We start from the raw sequence: 17,610 nt of genomic DNA, 5'->3' as shown, positions 1-17,610 counted from the left end.
TCCGAGATAGAGGAAGTGAATTTGAGGGCTGTGTGGAAGTTAGAAGTAAAGTCGATGAAATTGACGAGCTCAGCATGGGTGCAGGTAGCAGCACCAATGTAGTCATCAATGTACCAAAGGAAAAGTTGGGGAGCAGTACCAGAATAGGTTTGGAGCATACACTGTTCCACATAACCAACGAAGAGGCAGGTGTCGTTGGGTCCCATGCGAGTTCCCATAGCTACACCCTGAGTCTGAAGAAAGTGGGAAGAGCCAAAAGAGAAGTTATTAAGTGTGAGAACCAGTTCCGCCAACCGGAGGAGGGTAGTGGTGGTGGGGAACTGGGGAGGTCTATTATCCAGGAAGTAGTGGAGGGCTTTGACGCCTTCTTGATGAGGAATGGAGGTGTATAAGGATTGGACATCCATAGTAAAAAGGTAGCGGTTGGGACTGGGGAATTGGAAGTTATTGAAGAGGTGGAGGGCATGGGATGTATCCCGGATGTAGGTGGGGAGGGACTGAACTATGGGTGACAAAATGGAGTCCAGGTAGGCAGATACAAGTTCGGTGGGACAGGAGCAGGCAGAAACTATGGGTCTACTGGGACAGTTAGGCTTGTGTATCTTTGGGAGGAGGTAAAACCGAGCGGTACGGGGTGTGGGAATAATGAGTTTAGCGGCTGAGGACGGAAGGTCTCCTGAGTTGATAAGGGCGGTGATGGTGCGGGAGACAATGGTTTGATGTTTTTTGGTGGGGTCCTGTTCCATGGGTAAGTAAGAGGAGGTGTCAGAGAGCTGCCGTTTTGCCTCAGTAAGGTGGAGGTCTGTCCGCCAGACTACTACGGCACCACCTTTGTCAGCAGGTTTGATGGTGAGGTTGGGATTAGTGTGGAGAGAGTGGAGGGCAGTGCCTCAGAGAGGGGAAGGTCAGAGGGGATGGTGAAGACACGGCAAGGGTTGGGGCTGGGGTTGGAGGATAGTGAACAGTGGGAGGTATCAGGAGGGAGGGGGGGGTTGGGATGTTTAGGGACAGCGGGGTTAGGGAAGGATGAGGAATCAGAGGAATGGAGGGGCGATGAGGGGTACAGGGAAGTTTGGGAGTCGCTGGGTGGAAAGAGGTAGTGGGGGAATAAGGTGGGCGGTGGGACCCAGCGGCAGTAGGAGCAGTTCCAGGTCGGAGAGTGTCAGGATCTCGGTCCGAGCTGGATTCAGAGCCGGGGGTGATGGAGCCTGTAGCCTGCAGGGCCTCAGAATTGAGGTTGGAGGCGAGTGAGTTCATGGCTCACCCGGGGCTGGTTCCCCTTTTCGGGAGGCGGTGGTTCCAGTCGGGGTCAGGATCAGAGGCGGATGGGTCTCCGGCCTGCCAAAGGCCTGAGAAATCAAGGTCCGAGTGGTCACGGTCCATGTTGGAGCCAGTCGTCGTTATGGGCTTCAGGCGGGAGAGCTTGTTGTCCTTCTTGGACGCGAGGAAGGAGAAGAAACGTCGGTTTGAGGCGTGAATCCAATGGAGAATGAAGTGTAGGAGAGGTCCATGGCAGACAGTGGAGAGCGAGGCCCGGAGTGGTGGCAGAGAGAGGGACAGGGCCCTTAGGTATCTTCGCACGGCAGCGAGCGTGGCGCTGAGAATCCAGCGGGAGCAGCGGTCAGCGAAACGGAGGTACCTAGGATCATCGCTGGGCCCGAACTGGGAGGCCTGGAACCGTAGCTGGAATCCCTGCGGTAACAGATGGCGGCGGCGACACGTTTCCAGGAAGGAGACGTGGCTGTGGTAGCGGGTCTGGGTCAGGATCTGGTCGAAGAGTCGGAGAGAGGCGGAGATCACAGAGGGGGAGCAGCGAGAGAGGGTCTCATTGAACTCCTGTCGAAGAGAGGATTTAAACTTCTTCAGGGTAGGCATACCTCGAAGAGACTTCACAGTGGAGTAACAAATCGTTAACACAAAATAATCTGCAGATGCTGTGATCAAAGCAACACTTTCAGTACGCTGGATGAACTCAGCAGGTCGGGCAGCATCAGTTAGAAACGATGAGTCCACGTTTCGGGCCCAAACCCTTCATCAGGACTGAAGAATGAAAGATGGGGAAGGATTTGAAGAATGCTTGTAGCTTCAGTTGAAAGACCAGTAATTTGAAAGACAAAGGGGTGGGGGAGGGGAAGCATTGACGTCATAGCCCTGAAAACAATGGGTAGAAGAAGGAGGCGGCGGAACCATGAGGGAGCTGAGGGAGGGGGTAGAGTGAAATAGGGATAGAGGAAGGGAGGGGGAGGGAATTACCAGAAGTTGGAGAATTCTATGTTCATACCAAGGGGCTGGAGACTACCTAGACGGTATATGAGGTGTTGCTCCTCCAACCTGAGTTTAGCCTCATCATGGCAGTAGAGGAGGCCATGTATGGACATATCTGAATGGGAATGGGAGGCAGAGTTGAAGTGGGTGGCTACCAGGAGATCCTGTCTATTGTGGCGGACGGAGTGGAGGTGCTCGACAAAGCACCGATGTAGAGGAGGCCGCACCGGGAGTACCGGATGCAATAGATGACCCCAAAAGACTCACAAGTGAAGTGTTGTCTCACCTGGAAGGACTGTTTGGGGCCCTGAATGGTTGCAAGAGATGAGGTGTAGGGACAGGTGTAGCACTTACGCCTACAGGGATAAGTGCCGGGTGGGAGACCAGTGGAGATGGACGTGCGGATAAGGGAGTTGCGGAGGGATCGAATAGAAAGGCTATGGTCCAGAGGAGATGTCTTGTGTGTCATCTAGTTACATCTTGGATCCATCGCTCCTTGATGAGTTCCACTGGATCCATCCGGATTGTCCTGGGCCTTCAGGCACTGGTATTGTTGGGGGACGGGGTGGGTGGGTGTCTTTCAGGCCTGCTCCCAAAGGCACCTCCCAATCTCCACTTAGTTATACGATTCACCTGCCGTATGTTCCAGACTTGCCTATTTAAGCCCAGATCCACAGTCCTTGTTCACACAAACTAGCTGGTCTCCACCAGTTACTCACAGCCTTCACTCTCCCTGCTTAAAGTTTGCCTTGTCACCTGTTGTCTTTAGTTTGTTTGTTCTGACTTGTTTGGTGGCTCCTCTTGACACAGTTATTGTTACAGTTATGGTTCACCATAAAATCATCTCTGCTGCTCTGCGTTTGGGTGAAGGCTCCTCTACATTTCTGATAGCTTCACCATTCAATCACTGCTAATTTCAGATTCATTGATATCTTACATGTACATTGAAACATACAGGGTAATGTGTTGTTTGTGCTAAACATGCAACACTACCCAAGGATGTGTTGGGGTAGCCCGCAAGTGCAGCCGACATAGCACGTCCACAATGTTTGGAGAACAGCAACAAAAACCAAAACAAACTCCTTACCCTCCCTTCCACTCACACAGACAGTCCTCTAACCCCAAGACAGGCTGACTCCAGGGTTCCAGCCTCCACCGGATTCGACTTCCCCAGTAGACTGACAGACCGAGAACTTCAGTATCAACCCCAGACTCTCCGATGACAAGCAATGAGGATCCTAGTGAGGACCCCAAACTTCAGGCCTTGAACCCCCACCACGAGGCTTCGAACTCCAGTCTCGCCGACTTGTACCTTATTTTCCCTCCTAACCCCATTCTCTCCTTCCTTCTATCCGTAACCTTTGATGTCCTTACTAATCAAGAACCCATCTTTAAATGTACCCAATGACTAGACCTTCACAGCCGTCTGCCGGAATGAATTCCACAGATTCACCGCCCTTAGGCTAACGAAATTCCTCCACATCTGTTCTAAAGCGACGTCCTTGTACTTTGAGGCTGTGTCCTCTGGTTCTAGACTCTCCTACTGCTGGAAACATCAGACATTTAAGAATTCAAATCGTAACAGGAAACTTCTACTTTAAAAAGGCGTGTGCGTGTGTGTTTTTAAGGAGCAGAGGTGGAATTCATAGTTTATTGATTACATTCTCTCGGAAATTTATCTGAGGGGTTACTTACGTTCCTTCGCAAACCTTATACTTTCGGCTTTTATAACGAACCTTTCTACCAAAACATCGTATACTGTAGGAGGAAAAGTGTTATCCGAATACTTTATGTTAATAGAGAATAACTAAGTAACGGTGGTTTATTTATGCGACGGTGTAACTACAACAGACGTACGCTGGTCATACCGTTTGTTCGTTGATCCAAACCGTCATCATGGTTCCTCCGCGCTGAACCGTTATTGGTTTTCTCCGTTCCCATGGCTACAGGGTAAACTTTGCCTCCTTCCACATTAAACTTGATGGGACATCGGCTACCGTCGCATTTTATTGACTAACTATTTAAAACATAGCTCGAGCCAATTTTTCATTTCAGTGGTTAGTGAAAATGTCAATTTTAATAATTTCTGCTTTCACTTTTGTCCTGTCCTCGTCGGTTTTCAATCTCTTCAAAATGAACGTTCCAGATCCTAAAATCCGCAGTCAGTCTTTATTTTCCATCAAAGTGTACACCGAGACTGGTGAGGCAGACGATGCAATTGCATTTCGAAATGTTTAACTGCGTAATGCCAAAAAACTCCAGCAAGCGTTATTCAACTTGTTTAGGATTTTCTAAATATGGCATTCTAATTGAAATACTCCCCCAATTAAGACCATGCAGCGATAAAATTAAATGATTTCCAAAAAAAAGGATAACACTTTTCTGATGAAACCCTAGCAAAGTTTATTCTGATTTAGCAACATACTTCAATCCCAGCCAGAAGAATCAATAAGATTTCTCAATCTACATGCAGCACCTCTAACGGAGATTGTTCATTTTATGCTTGCTAAGGCAAAAGTTATGATTTGGAATTGCAAAAACTGCTGTAGTGTTGCACTGTTAAAGTTATTGCAAATAAAAATCAAAACTGCAAATGCTGCAAATTAATATTAACAGTTTGATGTTAATACCTTGTTGAAACTTGAAAAAATGTTAAAGATAACTCTGCAAATATGCCAGTGGGTAGGTGCAAGGTGATAACCAGAGAAATACTGTTCTTTTTATTACCCCATCCAGCTGGATTAAAATCTTATCTCTCAGCTGTAAAGTCAAATGATCCTATTTTAAAATCCATAATTGTGCTGCTGGATGAACATCAGACTGGCTTACTTGAAATACATATTTTCACTGACTTTCAATCCTTATGTTATTAAGTATCACTTTTTCATCCATGCAGTTAACAAGAGAATTTTTTTGAATGGCCTACTTCTGCTCCTTTGTCTTGTGATCTTGTAATCTTGTGTGATCTTTAATCAACCAATTGGTCTTTATAATTTCAATGCTCCATTCAATGACAAATACCTACTAAACCCAACTCAGTTAATTAGCTATCACTTTCTTGAAAAATCAGATAATGGAATCATTGATCAAAGAATCAGTCAAATGATTTGTGAGAAATGCAGAAGAAAGATTTATAATGGTACCTCATATTTAGGTTTTTATTGTCTGTCATCTTGAAAGGAATTTTGTTAACCAATGGAGTTTTGATTACTTGAAAACACCATTTTTACAAGTGGAACTGTACACATATTCATGGAGAAGTTGGATCACATGGTGCAGTTTTTTTCAAATTTTGCATTTGTAAAGGTTGTGCCCGATGTGATAATCCTTTATTACCTATGAAGTTCAAATTGGTCTATATGTTGTGTGAACTTACAGTAAGTGAATGAGCCCATTTTCAACAATGATCTAGGAAGGTTATTGAGAATGAGGTAAGGATAGTTGAATACAGAACACTATTATGAGGAATTTCTTTGATGTCCCAAGCTGAAATGGATGGCCTCAAACAAATAAAATCACATTCCTTGTAAAGTACCCCTGCCATTGGAAGTATTTTGTTCTTAGTATAGTACAGGGTTAAATGTTTTCTTGATGCCAGAAGCAGAAACTTTCACATCATGAATTCTAAACCAAAATTGCAATTAATTTTGGAACTAAATAGACTGAGTCTCGAAGTAAGCATTGGTTAGCAGGTAATTGATGGGTATGCACATTCTATTAACTAATTAATTGATTGGCTGTTAAAATGGCTGATTTGGATTTGTCCTGTGTTTTTTAAAAAAATATATACCTTGGCAATTTTCCTATTGAGTTTAAGGCCAGTATGGATTGGAGGTATGACTAGTTCTAGAGTTCTGGTCTTAAGGTAAAAGCACTGAATAAAGTGTGTTCAGTTTTTTTTTTGAATTAAATTATTTGATGATTGCAATATTTGAAGTAGGTGATTTCAAGATGTTGCTCCTCCAACCTGAGTACGGCCACATTGTGGCAGTAGAGGAGGCCGTGGACTGACATCTTGGAATGGGAATGGGAAGTATAATTAAAATGGATGATTACTGGGAGATCCCACCTTTTCTGGTGGACAGAGCACTGGAGCTTGGCAAAGCAGTCTCCCAATCCCCAGGAGGCCACAGCGGGAGTACCAGATACAGTAGATGACCCCAACAGACTCACAGATGAAGTATTACCTTACCTGGAAGAACTGTTTGGGGCCCTGAATAGTAGTGAGGGAGGAGGTATAGGTCAGGTGTAGCACTTGCCAGGAGGGAGACTGGTGGGGAATGATGAATGGACAAGGGGGTCGTGTAGAAAGCGATCCTGGTGGAAAGTGGAAAGTGGGGGGAGGGAAAGATATGCTTGGTGGTGGGCTCCCATTGGAGATGACGGAAATTACAGAGAATTATGTGCTGGGTGTGGGGGCTGGTGGGGTGGTAGGTGAGGACAAGGGGAACCCTTTCCCTGGTAGGGTGGTAGGTGGATGGGATGAGGGCAGATGTGCACGAAATGGAAGAGATGTGGGTGAAGGGAGGGAAGCCTCTTTCTTTGAAGAAGAAGGACATCTCCTTAGTTCTGGACCATATTCTTGTGAGTACAATAATGATTTATAATTGGGATGAAAATTCTAAAACAAAATAGTTATTAGCAACAATTGGTCAGTGAAATTACCAATAACCATGTATCCTGTCCAAGTTAACTGTTTTTGCAGAGAGGAATGAAACTCAGAATAGAATTCATTTAGAAACAGAGAAACCAAACAGCAACCTGTAAAAGAAGGGCATCTTCATAAGGAATGAATGAAGGGCAGTTACATATAAATTATGCCCATAGAGTCAATTTCTCTCACCACATGTAATTACTGTTCTTGCTGTCTACTACAGTGTCATCATATGCAACCATTATTTCAAGAAAAAAACTTGCAATAAGATAGTCTATTATTTTGAACCATGAGGTTACCATGACGTTACTGAAATAATTTACTGTGAGCTTATGCTTCATAATCTGAGGTTTTTAAGCACAAAGATACCAATCTTCAAGACCTTACATGGTTAATAAGACGGAATGGGGAATATTTTGCATCCTATCTAATGTTACCTTTTCTCATGGATGTACCATCAAGTAAAACAAACTCTATGCAGCAAAGGAAACTGGAAAAAAGGAGATATTCAACTTATTTTTTTAATAATAAAAATGTATAAATAGACAATACTTCTAGAACATTGAAGACCTACAGCACAATACAGGCCTTTCAGCCCACAATGCTGTGCCGAACATGTATATGATAAATAAGAACAGCAAAAGCAAATAGAAGAAAAAGAATGGGAAAAGCTGGAGAATTATGATTTTAAAAAACAGAAGTTTTCATGAATGAAAATATTTAAAATCGTTGTGTATTTTAGCATCACAGGTAAAGTCCTCCCAACCATTGAGCACATCTAAATGAAATACTGTTGCAGGAAAGTAGCATCAATCATCAGGGACCTACAACACCCAGGACATGCTCTCTTCTCGGTGCTGCCATTAGGAAGAAGGTACAAGAGCCTTAGGACTCACACCACTAGGATCAGGAACAGTTACTACCCCTCAAACATCAGATTTCTAAACCAAAAGGGATAACTTCTCTTGCCCCATCATTAAAATGTTCCCACAGACAATGGACTCACTTTCAAGGGCTCTTCATATCATGGTCTTAAAATTTATTGTTTTTTTATTATTTCTCCTTTTTGTATTGCATAATTGTCTTCTTCGTTCTGGTTGAATGCCCCAGTTGGGCTGTATTTCACTGATTCTGTTATTACTCTGTAGTTATTACTCTGGCTATTACTCTACAGTTTTATTGAGTAAGCCCACAAGAAAATGAATCTCGGCGTTGTATGTGGTGACGTATATGTACTTTGATAATAAATTTACTTTGAACTTTTTTAGCAATTTAGGGTTAATATTACAAAAATGTTATCAGAAACTTTGAAAGCTTTATTCCGTATTATTAGTAGATTCTGTTTCTGTGCTATGATTCCACAAAAGTTGGGAATTACAGGTTTTGCTAGTCAAGAAATGTTGATGGCATTAAGTGTACAAAGAAACAGTTGATCTGGTGCAACATATCACAATTGAATAATTGGCAAGTTTCTTATTCTTTCTCACTCCCTAATCATTTTAGAAGAATTTCAAGAACTGTAATTTGAAGTATGGACACATTAATTTAACATATTTTGATGCAAACAAAAATGAATTCTGTTTTTATCCTCTGTTGAACTTCTATCTTCAAACTGAAGATAATAATACTAAACAACAATATTGTTTTTAAAGCTTTGTGAATTAATTTTACATTATCTCCAGAGCCGTCTTCCTTTTTTAAATTGTACATTTGAGGAATACTGTCAAAACACCAACAAAAAACAAACCTTGCTTTCCATGTAAACTGTAATTCCACATTCAGTGGTAAGAATGTCCCAAAGTGTCAGCGACGTCTTGAAGTCAGCATGTCTTCCAAAGCAGATATCCTTCTTAAAAATCTAAATTTAAGTGATGATGTTGACTGTTTTGAAGAGTTCTCTGTCCATGTGTCCTTTCCTTTACATGAATGCTTGCAAAGAAATTGTTTCATTTTTTCTCTGAAGAAAGTAGTTGTGAGTGTATGGAGAATTGGGTTCAAAGCACTGTTTATTGGAAGTATAAATATAACCACCCATGATGTAATTGCTCCTAAAAAATATCAAGAATCACCAATATAAATACATTTAAATATTTTACAATTTTGGTGTTCTGAAATATATTATTTGCCAACAAAGCTATAACAAATGATTTGATTGTTTGAAATACTGATATGAGAAAGCTCCAAACTTGTTTTCTAATTTATCCTATGAGGGGACTTCAACATGAAACATTTATCTTTCCATAACTGCTATGTGATCTGCTGAGTGGATCCAGCATTTTCTATTTTTGATTCATATTTCAGCATCAGCATTTTTTTGATTTTCATCCAATGCCTCTGTAAACATTAATTAAAAGACCAAGACCAAAAATTTGCTTTAAAATGGATTCCCCACTCAACCACAGTATATGCTCAAAAAGTACTTTTGAAAAAAAAAACTTGGTAGGAGGAGGCAGATGGTGGTTGACATATTGGGTTGAGACTTGCATCATGAGTAAGAATATAAATATAGCCCAGTATATTGCAGTGAGAGGGAGACTTTAAGATCAATGCAATTAGATGAAGGGTGGGAATGATGGGCAATTGGAACCATGCGGGGGAGGGAAGCTGTGTTGAGAATATTATACTGGAAAATTAATTCAATGTTCATCCCATTGGATTGTAGGCTATCCAAACAAAATATGAGGATTAGTTCTAGATTGCATTTGACCTCACAGGCAGTGAAGGCTGAGGACAAACAGATCAATGTGAGAACAGGAAGAGGAGCTAGAATAACATGCTTTTGGAAGGTGAAGATAACTGTTACAAAGTGTCACCTTTGTGACACCAAGGACACGCAGAACATGTGGCAAGGTATACAAACCATAATCAATTACAAGTCCGCTCTGCACGTCAACGGCAGTGAAGGAAGCTAATGGCATGGTGGCCTTCATAACAAGGGGAATTGAGTATAAGAGCAAAAAGGTCCTTCTGCAGCTGTACAGGGCCCTGGGGGAGACCACACCTGGAGTACTGTGTGCAGTTTTGGTCTCCAAATTTGAGGAAGGACACTCTTGCTATTGAGGGAGTGCAGCGTAGGTTCACAAGGTTAATTCCCGGGATGGCGGGACTGTCATATGTTAAAAGATTGGAGCGACTGGGCTTGTATATTCTCGAATTTAGAAGGCTGAGAGGGGATCTTATTGAATCATATAAGATTATTAAGGGATTGGACACACTGGAGGCAGGAAGCATGTTCCCACTGATGGGCGAGTCCAGAAACCAGAGGCCACAGTTTAAGAATAAGGGGTAGGCCATTTAGAATGGAGTTGAGGAAAAACTTTCTCACCCAGAGAGTGGTGGATATACGGAATGCTCTGCCCCAGAAGGCAGTGGAGGCCAAGTCTCTGGATACTTTCAAGGAAGAGATGGATAGAGCTCTTAAAGATAGTGGAATCAAAGGTTATGGGGATAAGGCAGGAACTGGATACTGATTGTGGATGATCAGCCATGATCACAGTGAATGTCGGTGCTGGCTCGAAGGGCTGAATGGCCTAATCCTGCACCTATTGCCTATTGTCTATTGCCACCCTTCCTGACAGGTTGAATGCTTTCTAAGTGAGATTTAGCCAACTGAATGATATGATATTGAGGAACAGACATGCTGTTTGGCTGCACTGAGGTGAGGAGAACCCTAGCCAGACAACCCACACAAAGCTGCAGGGCTGGACAAAATACCTGGTCAGGTGCTGAGGGACTGTGCAGCCCAGCTAACACAGGTCTTCATGGGCATCTTTAATATCTAAAACAGTCATCATTATGGTGTCCAAGGGAGCAATAGTAACTGGCCTAAATGATTACTGCCTAGTGACACTGACTTCAACAATCATGAGAAGCTTTGAGCAGCTGGTAATGGACCATATAAAATGGCTACATTGGATCCTTGTCAGTTTGTCTGCCACTCAAACCAGTCCACTGATGATGTCATAGCCTTAGATCTCCACTCTGTCCCATTCCACCTAGAAAGTTATGCCTCATACGTCAGGATATTGTTCATTAACTTCAGATCAGTGATCATCCTTCACAGGCTGGTGGGTAAACTGTCCTCATTGGACATTCAGTTGGATACCCCTCTTTGCAACTGAATTCTGGACTTCTTAACGGGAAGATCCCAGTTGGTCCAAGTTGGCAGTAAACATCAAGCTCCATTGGCGCCCCTCAGGGTTGTGTGCTCTGCAACTGCATTGCCAGATTCAGCTCAAACTGCATCATCAAGTTCACTGCTACAGTGGTTGACGTCATCAGCAACAGTGGTGAGTTGGCATACAGAGAGGAGAGAGGCTTGTCAAATGGTGCAAGAACAACAATCTGAGTCTCAACATGGATGAGAAAAAAAGAAAAGATTGTGAACTTTGGGAAGGCACAGGTTGACTGCTCTCCATTGCACATCAATGGCTCTGCCTTGCAGACAGTGGAGAGCACAAAGTTCCTTGGTGTGCATATAACAGACAAGCTAACCTGGACTCATAACACCTCCTCACTAGTCAAGAAGACAGTCTATACTTTGTGAGGCATGCAAATCTCCCTGCCCCCATTCTAACAACTTTCTACAGGAGCACCATCGAGAGTGTGCTGTCTGGTTGGTATGGTATGGAAGCTACAAGGCATCGGCCTGCAAAACCCTACAGAAGACAATTAAAAACTGCCAAGAGGATCATCAAGGTATCTCCCCCCCCCCCCCCACAATCTGTGACATTTACTAGGAGTGCAGCAGACGAGAGGCCCAAAGCATTGTTCAGGATTCCTCCCATACATCTCACAATCTCTTTGACCCACTACCATCAGGAAGGAGGTACAGAAGCATTATGACTAGGGCTGCCAAACTGGGTAACAGCTTCTTCCCTCAGGCTGTAAGACTGCTCCCTGCCACCACTGAGGTCTTGCCAGTAAGACAACAAGCTGCTTACTGTGTACCTGTGCTGAGTTTTACTACATGCATTTTGAATTGCATTTTATTATTTATAGTATAATATTCTGGTTTATGGTATGTGCTGTCTGTGATATGTGTTGTAGTCATGCATCATGATCTGGGGGAACGTTGTTTTGTTTGGTTGTGTGTATGTGTGTATATATATACACACACACATATACACAATTAGATGGCAACAAACTTGAACTTGAACTATAGAGATGAATTTCATTCCAGCAGACAGAGAGTAAGTGCTCTGCAGAAAGGTTGCCAAGTCTAAATTGGTCTCACCATATTGTGAGTACTGAGTGCAATTGATCAGGTTGGAAAAGATGCATGCAAATCTCTGCCTCATTTGCAAAGATTGGTTATGTTCTTGAATAGTGGCGAGGAAGGAGGTGAAAGAACAAGTGTTTTCACCTCTTACAATTGCTGGGAATGTGTCAGGGGACAGGAATGAGTGGGTGGGAACCACCATTCTATGATAGTTTCCAATTTCAGTCAACACTTTGTTCTTTTTCTGCTCCCACCACTCCACCCACATTCTCTCCCCCTTTTCACCATTGCTATCCTTCTACCATTCATTACTAGCAATTATCCTCAGCCATCTGGTTCTTTCTGTCTATCATCCAAATATCTAGCCACTTGGGTTTGTTCTCCCTTAGTCCATCTTTCCTTTACCCTCTCTCTCTCTCCCCTACCCCCAATTGGTTCCATCTGCCAATTATTCCCACTTCATCTGTTTCTACCTGCCACCTCTGTCTCACTCCTCTCTCTTACTTCGGCATACAAGTTATCTTCCCTTTATGCTCCAGACTCAGCCCTGATTCAGGGTCTTGACTCGAAAACTCAACCATCTCTTTGCCTCCATAAATGCTGCCTGACCAGCTATAGGTAAGTTATTCCAGCCATCTAGTTTTTGGTCCAGATTTCAGCATTTGCGGTGTCTTGTGTCTCTATAGTAAAGCTCATTAAGTTTATTTTGATACAGTTTGATTGTGAAATTCAGCAACAGGATTTCAGCTAATACAATGGATTCCAGTTAACTGGGCCATGGATTAATTGCACCAACACTTATTTGGGACAACTCTGAGAGAACAAAAACTAATTGAGAAATTAGCCAGGATTCCCTTCACTTATTTGGATCACAAATCTGCTTAACTGGGGCTGAACAGTTTCTAACTAGCGTCATTCAAATGTACTTATGTGGTAGTTAGACACTACACCAAGCTGTCATGTTTTTAAATAGCATCATTTGCACTCATTTGTGTTCAAAAAGCAGCAATTTTGGTCACTGATAGTTGGCGAGGAATAAGCAGTAAGGCAATTCAGAACTTTTTTTTTACTCACTGTGGTTTCAAGCATTCAGGCTTGGAAATGCCGGAAACGGCCGGGAGTGAAAATGAAATGATTTCATACTTCAATAAGTTAGGTACTATGAAGCATTTGAAGGTATTAACATCATATTAAGTGTTAAGTAAATGAAGGTTTGAGGAATACAATCGTTGACAGCACTGTATGAAGGCAGTCCATAGTCTGCACTGATTTTGTTCATTTACAGTCAAAAAAATGTGATACAGATGAATTCCTCCATCGATAAGTATTAGGTACTAAAACACAGTTTTATAATACTGTTGGTAGTGTTCTAATTTATTTTGTATTTCATTTAAATACATAATTTGTTACTCAGTTTGTCTTTGTAACTATCTCCATGCAATTTCAGCTAATTGGGGCAACTGCCTGATTAGGCCAAAATGTACTGGTTCTGATGTGTCCCAATTAACTGGAACCCACTATATTTAGCTATACTAGCATGTTTCTTTGATGTAATCTATATCAATGAACAACTTTAAAAGAAAAGATCTTGCACTAATATTCCACATCCTAGGCAGATTAACAAGGTTGGTAAGAAATCTACAGCCACATTAAATCAAGCTTTTCTTGAGGTCTCTAGATTTGGGAATTGTGGAATTTGATTGGAAATTTGCATGTCCTTATGAATAATTGTGAATAGAGAGAGAGAGAGAAACATGTTAGTGATAAATTGTATGTTTAAAACAGGTTTGGAAAAGTTGCTGGAATTTTATCATCAGACTATGCCAACATAATTGGACAAGCTGCATAAATGAGAAGAACAATGCTGGAAAGTCAATCAAATAACCCTGAAATTTTCTGTGTTTTGTATAACAATTTTTGAATGATTTTGCACCACTGCAGAAATTCGTCAAGTACTTCTTGATAGGATATACCAAGTACATATATCTGTAACATATAACAGTTCCCCATAATATTTTTGTAGCTAAACACTTATTTTCCATTTGTAGTTAAAATATACCTGGAATCTCCACCTGAATCAATGAAAGGAATTTCAAGAGAAAAATAGGGATCCAACAGAAGGCATCAGAGAGCACTATGAAGAAAAATCTGTAAGCCACAGCAACTTCACTTCGAATACGTTTTTTCATTTCTGGTGTCTGGATTCCAGTTTTGCGAATGGAATAAAACATACTGAAGTAAGAGAAGACAATTATGATGAAGGCAATCAGATTCAAGCCTGAAAAAAAAAGAAATAATTTGTTGGCTAAGGATTTAATTTATATTAGTCACTTTTATTTAGGCTCTTTCTTATGTCACTTCATAATCTTCATAGCTGCAAGTTTAAGAGACTACTAGACAGGTATATGGAGGAATCTAGGGTGGGGGCTTATATGGAAGGCAGGGTTTGAGGGTCGGCACAACATTGTGGCCCGAAGGGCCTGTACTGTGCTGTACTATTCTATAATGGACCGATCAGTCCTGCTGGAGCGTTTATTTATAGTAAGCCAAGGATACACAGACAATTTCATGGTAATGTTAAAAAAAACATGGATTTAATCCATTTTTGCAATGCAAATGAATTCTGCCACTCTCTGAGATACTTCTAATGTTTTCATGCTGCTGTTTCTTTTGGTCACCTTTCCTCAAATTTCAGTTTGGTTCCCTCTCATCTTTTTGTTGGTTTTTATGTTGTTCTTTTGACGGAGAAAAGCTGTCTGAGGGAACACAACCTATTAAAGGCCACAAATTGCAAAGTTGGCTAGGAAAAATGCTCCTCTCCTTTACCAATTCCTACATTTAGACCTTTCATCTCATCATAATCTCCACCTTTTCAATTCTACTTACTGATCAATATTCTTCCTGTCTCAGGTCTTGCATACATTAGAAACAGAAACTCATATCTTATCAGAATTAAACTTGGTTATGCATCTATGAATGAAAAAATTAGGCTAGCAACAAAATTTAACTAGCTTTATATTGAAAATTGAACATTGATCTGAACAAATCTTCAGTCACATCCCTTTCTAACTCCAAAAGGACTTCATTGGCTGTAAAGCGCTTTGAGAAATGCAGAGGTTCATGTAAAACATTATAAAATATTATGCAGAATGTTTATTAACAATACCATTTCTGTTGATGTGTAGCATCTGGGGAAGGATGCATGAATCACAGTAAACAATATTTACTGTAATTTAGTCAGGAGAACATATATTTAAAGAGCACAGAAAAAAGAAATTCCAGTGACTTTTCTTTATAAAAAATCATAATTTAACCTGTAGAGTGGTTAAGGTAATAATTGATAAGGATTTTAGAGATTGTAGGGCTATATGCAACGGAGTTTTGAAGTGACCAGGACTTGTCTTTTTTGGGACATATCAATAATCTTGGTTTAAATGTGGGGGCCATGTATAAGCAGTTTGCAGATCATGCCATAGGTCTCACTGCAATTAATAGCGAGGACGTATTCTGGACCTACAGGAAGATATGAATGTCTTGGTCAGGTGGCCAAAAAATAGCAAGTAAATTCAATCCACAGAACTTCGAGGTAGCACATTTTAGTTTAGAGGAACAGAAGCATCTTGGAATGAATGTAATAGATTCCTGGCAGAACAGTTACATAAGGTTGTTAAGAAAAGTCATGGTGTACATGCTTTTATTTTATTTAGGATACAGCTTGGTAACAGGCTCTTTGGCCCAAAGAACCTGTGCTGCCCAATTACACCCATGCATCTGCAGTCTTTTGTGTCAGAAAGCATCCTTTTCCTAGTCCTCATCTGCATCTTCTGGATGGTACAGATGTGTTGATCCCCTTCCTGCAAGCTTCTGCACTAGATTTCCCAAACCTTTTGCAGACTTACAACCTCTGAATGCTAAATGTATCTACTTTTAATCTGTGTTTATCTAACCTAAATTGCTTGCCTGTCACAATACCCATATCCGAGCTGTTGCTATGGATGTCAGGTATGTTAATACATGACGATAGTCTTCATCTTCAAGCCCTTCCTCTTCCACTGAACTTGCAACAGCTCATGAGTTGTCTACTGCAGATCAAATCATAAAAAGATATAGATATCAAAATGAAACATTAAAAGTAAAGTTATCTAGCATATGTCTTATACCCTCAATTACTGACATCATTTGGAACTCTTTGATCCCTCTAATCATGAGGTGAAGAACAGTTTCCCTCAGCCTGGTGAGATTCTGAACTTATGAAAGACCACCACCCTTGTTGGAGGTACCTTTCTATTGGTTACAGTCTTACTAGAAAAGAGGCAGTAAGCTTTTCACTAGGTTAGGAGTTTTGACCTCTTTATGAAGAGGTGGGATAGAAGGGTAAAATATCAATGCTAGAATGAAGGTGTGGTTGATGGTATAGAGTGTGTGTGTGTGTGCGTGTGGTGGGGATGAGTGGGAGAAGATGGGTTAAATCTATCTGTGTAAGGGTGTGGTTTGAGAATTCACACTCCTGGACGGAGCAACTCATGTCTGTGTGCCAGTTTTTTTTTTCTGTATCTGTAGTCGATCACATATAATTAGAAAATATTTAGTAGTTAAAAGTAGCTAGAGCTTCAAGAATTTGAATAACTGCTAATTAAAAGTTATTCAAATTAAGTATTACAAAGGTTTTGGAAAAAGTCCTGAGAAATAACTGTTGATGTAATAGGATTTATTTCCTGTTGAAGAGCAGAGGCATTGGAGAAGAATTGATTGAAGTATTTGAATTAATGACTGCCATTCCAAGTAAGTAGATTACAGCAAATAAAAAATGGAATAAATAGAACAGAGGATCTGCCTGCAGTTAAATAGGACATATCCCTGATTTCCAAAAACAAGTAATCAGAGTGCTATTGACTTCTGAAATAGGCAGTCAATTCATGCAATGTGTGCATGTTCAGTGCGCATTCAAAAGAGAATTGGACTGAAGAGTTTTTATTTTGTAGGCTCTAGGATTAGGCTAGTAGCACCATAGAAAAGATAATAGAGCATGGGTGACATGTTGACAGTGTTCTCCGAGAACTCATTTTCATATTTTGGGCTTTGACAGAAGCTTCTCAAAAATGATGACAACAGATGGCATAGGGATTATTCAGTGCCTGTAACGCTTAATGAATATGGTAGTTTAGGACAGCTAATATTTTAGAAAGCTCATAATTGAACTTCAAAGTTTCCAATCATAAATAATATGAAAGAAAAGAAGCAGAGATCCTGTAAGAAAGAAATCAACACTAAATACAGAACTAGAAAAAGAAATGAAAACTGCACAGAATGTTTGGAGCTGATGCAACAGATAAATGGGGAAAGAACAGAAAAGAAGATCTACTACAGTGTGGAATTAGGAACTGCTGATGATTGCAACATCATACAGTTTGTCAATCACTATTGTGCAAGGGATATTGATAACTTGTTTAATACAAAAAAAATCAGTATA

At 41.2% G+C, this 17,610-nt stretch overlaps 1 protein-coding gene across 1 annotated transcript in view; it reads right to left on the bottom strand.

Annotated features, from left to right (window-relative positions):
* Positions 1–7,836: 7,836 nt before the first annotated feature.
* rxfp2b (relaxin family peptide receptor 2b) overlaps positions 7,837–17,610 on the bottom strand; it is a 94,228-nt gene continuing 84,454 nt past the window's right edge. Inside the window, exons 17-18 of the mRNA XM_063052898.1 lie at positions 14,200–14,418; positions 7,837–8,967 (exon numbers count right to left, since the gene is read on the bottom strand). Coding sequence (XP_062908968.1) covers positions 8,723–8,967; positions 14,200–14,418 — 464 coding nt within the window. The 3' untranslated portion in view covers positions 7,837–8,722. The remainder of the gene's footprint in view (positions 8,968–14,199; positions 14,419–17,610) is intronic.

The sequence above is a fragment of the Mobula hypostoma genome, chromosome 7 (assembly GCF_963921235.1).
Source record: "Mobula hypostoma chromosome 7, sMobHyp1.1, whole genome shotgun sequence".
Lineage (NCBI taxonomy): Eukaryota > Metazoa > Chordata > Chondrichthyes > Myliobatiformes > Myliobatidae > Mobula > Mobula hypostoma.
The sequence above is the reverse complement of the archived record's forward strand: the minus strand, read 5'-3'. Positions and strand labels throughout refer to the sequence as shown.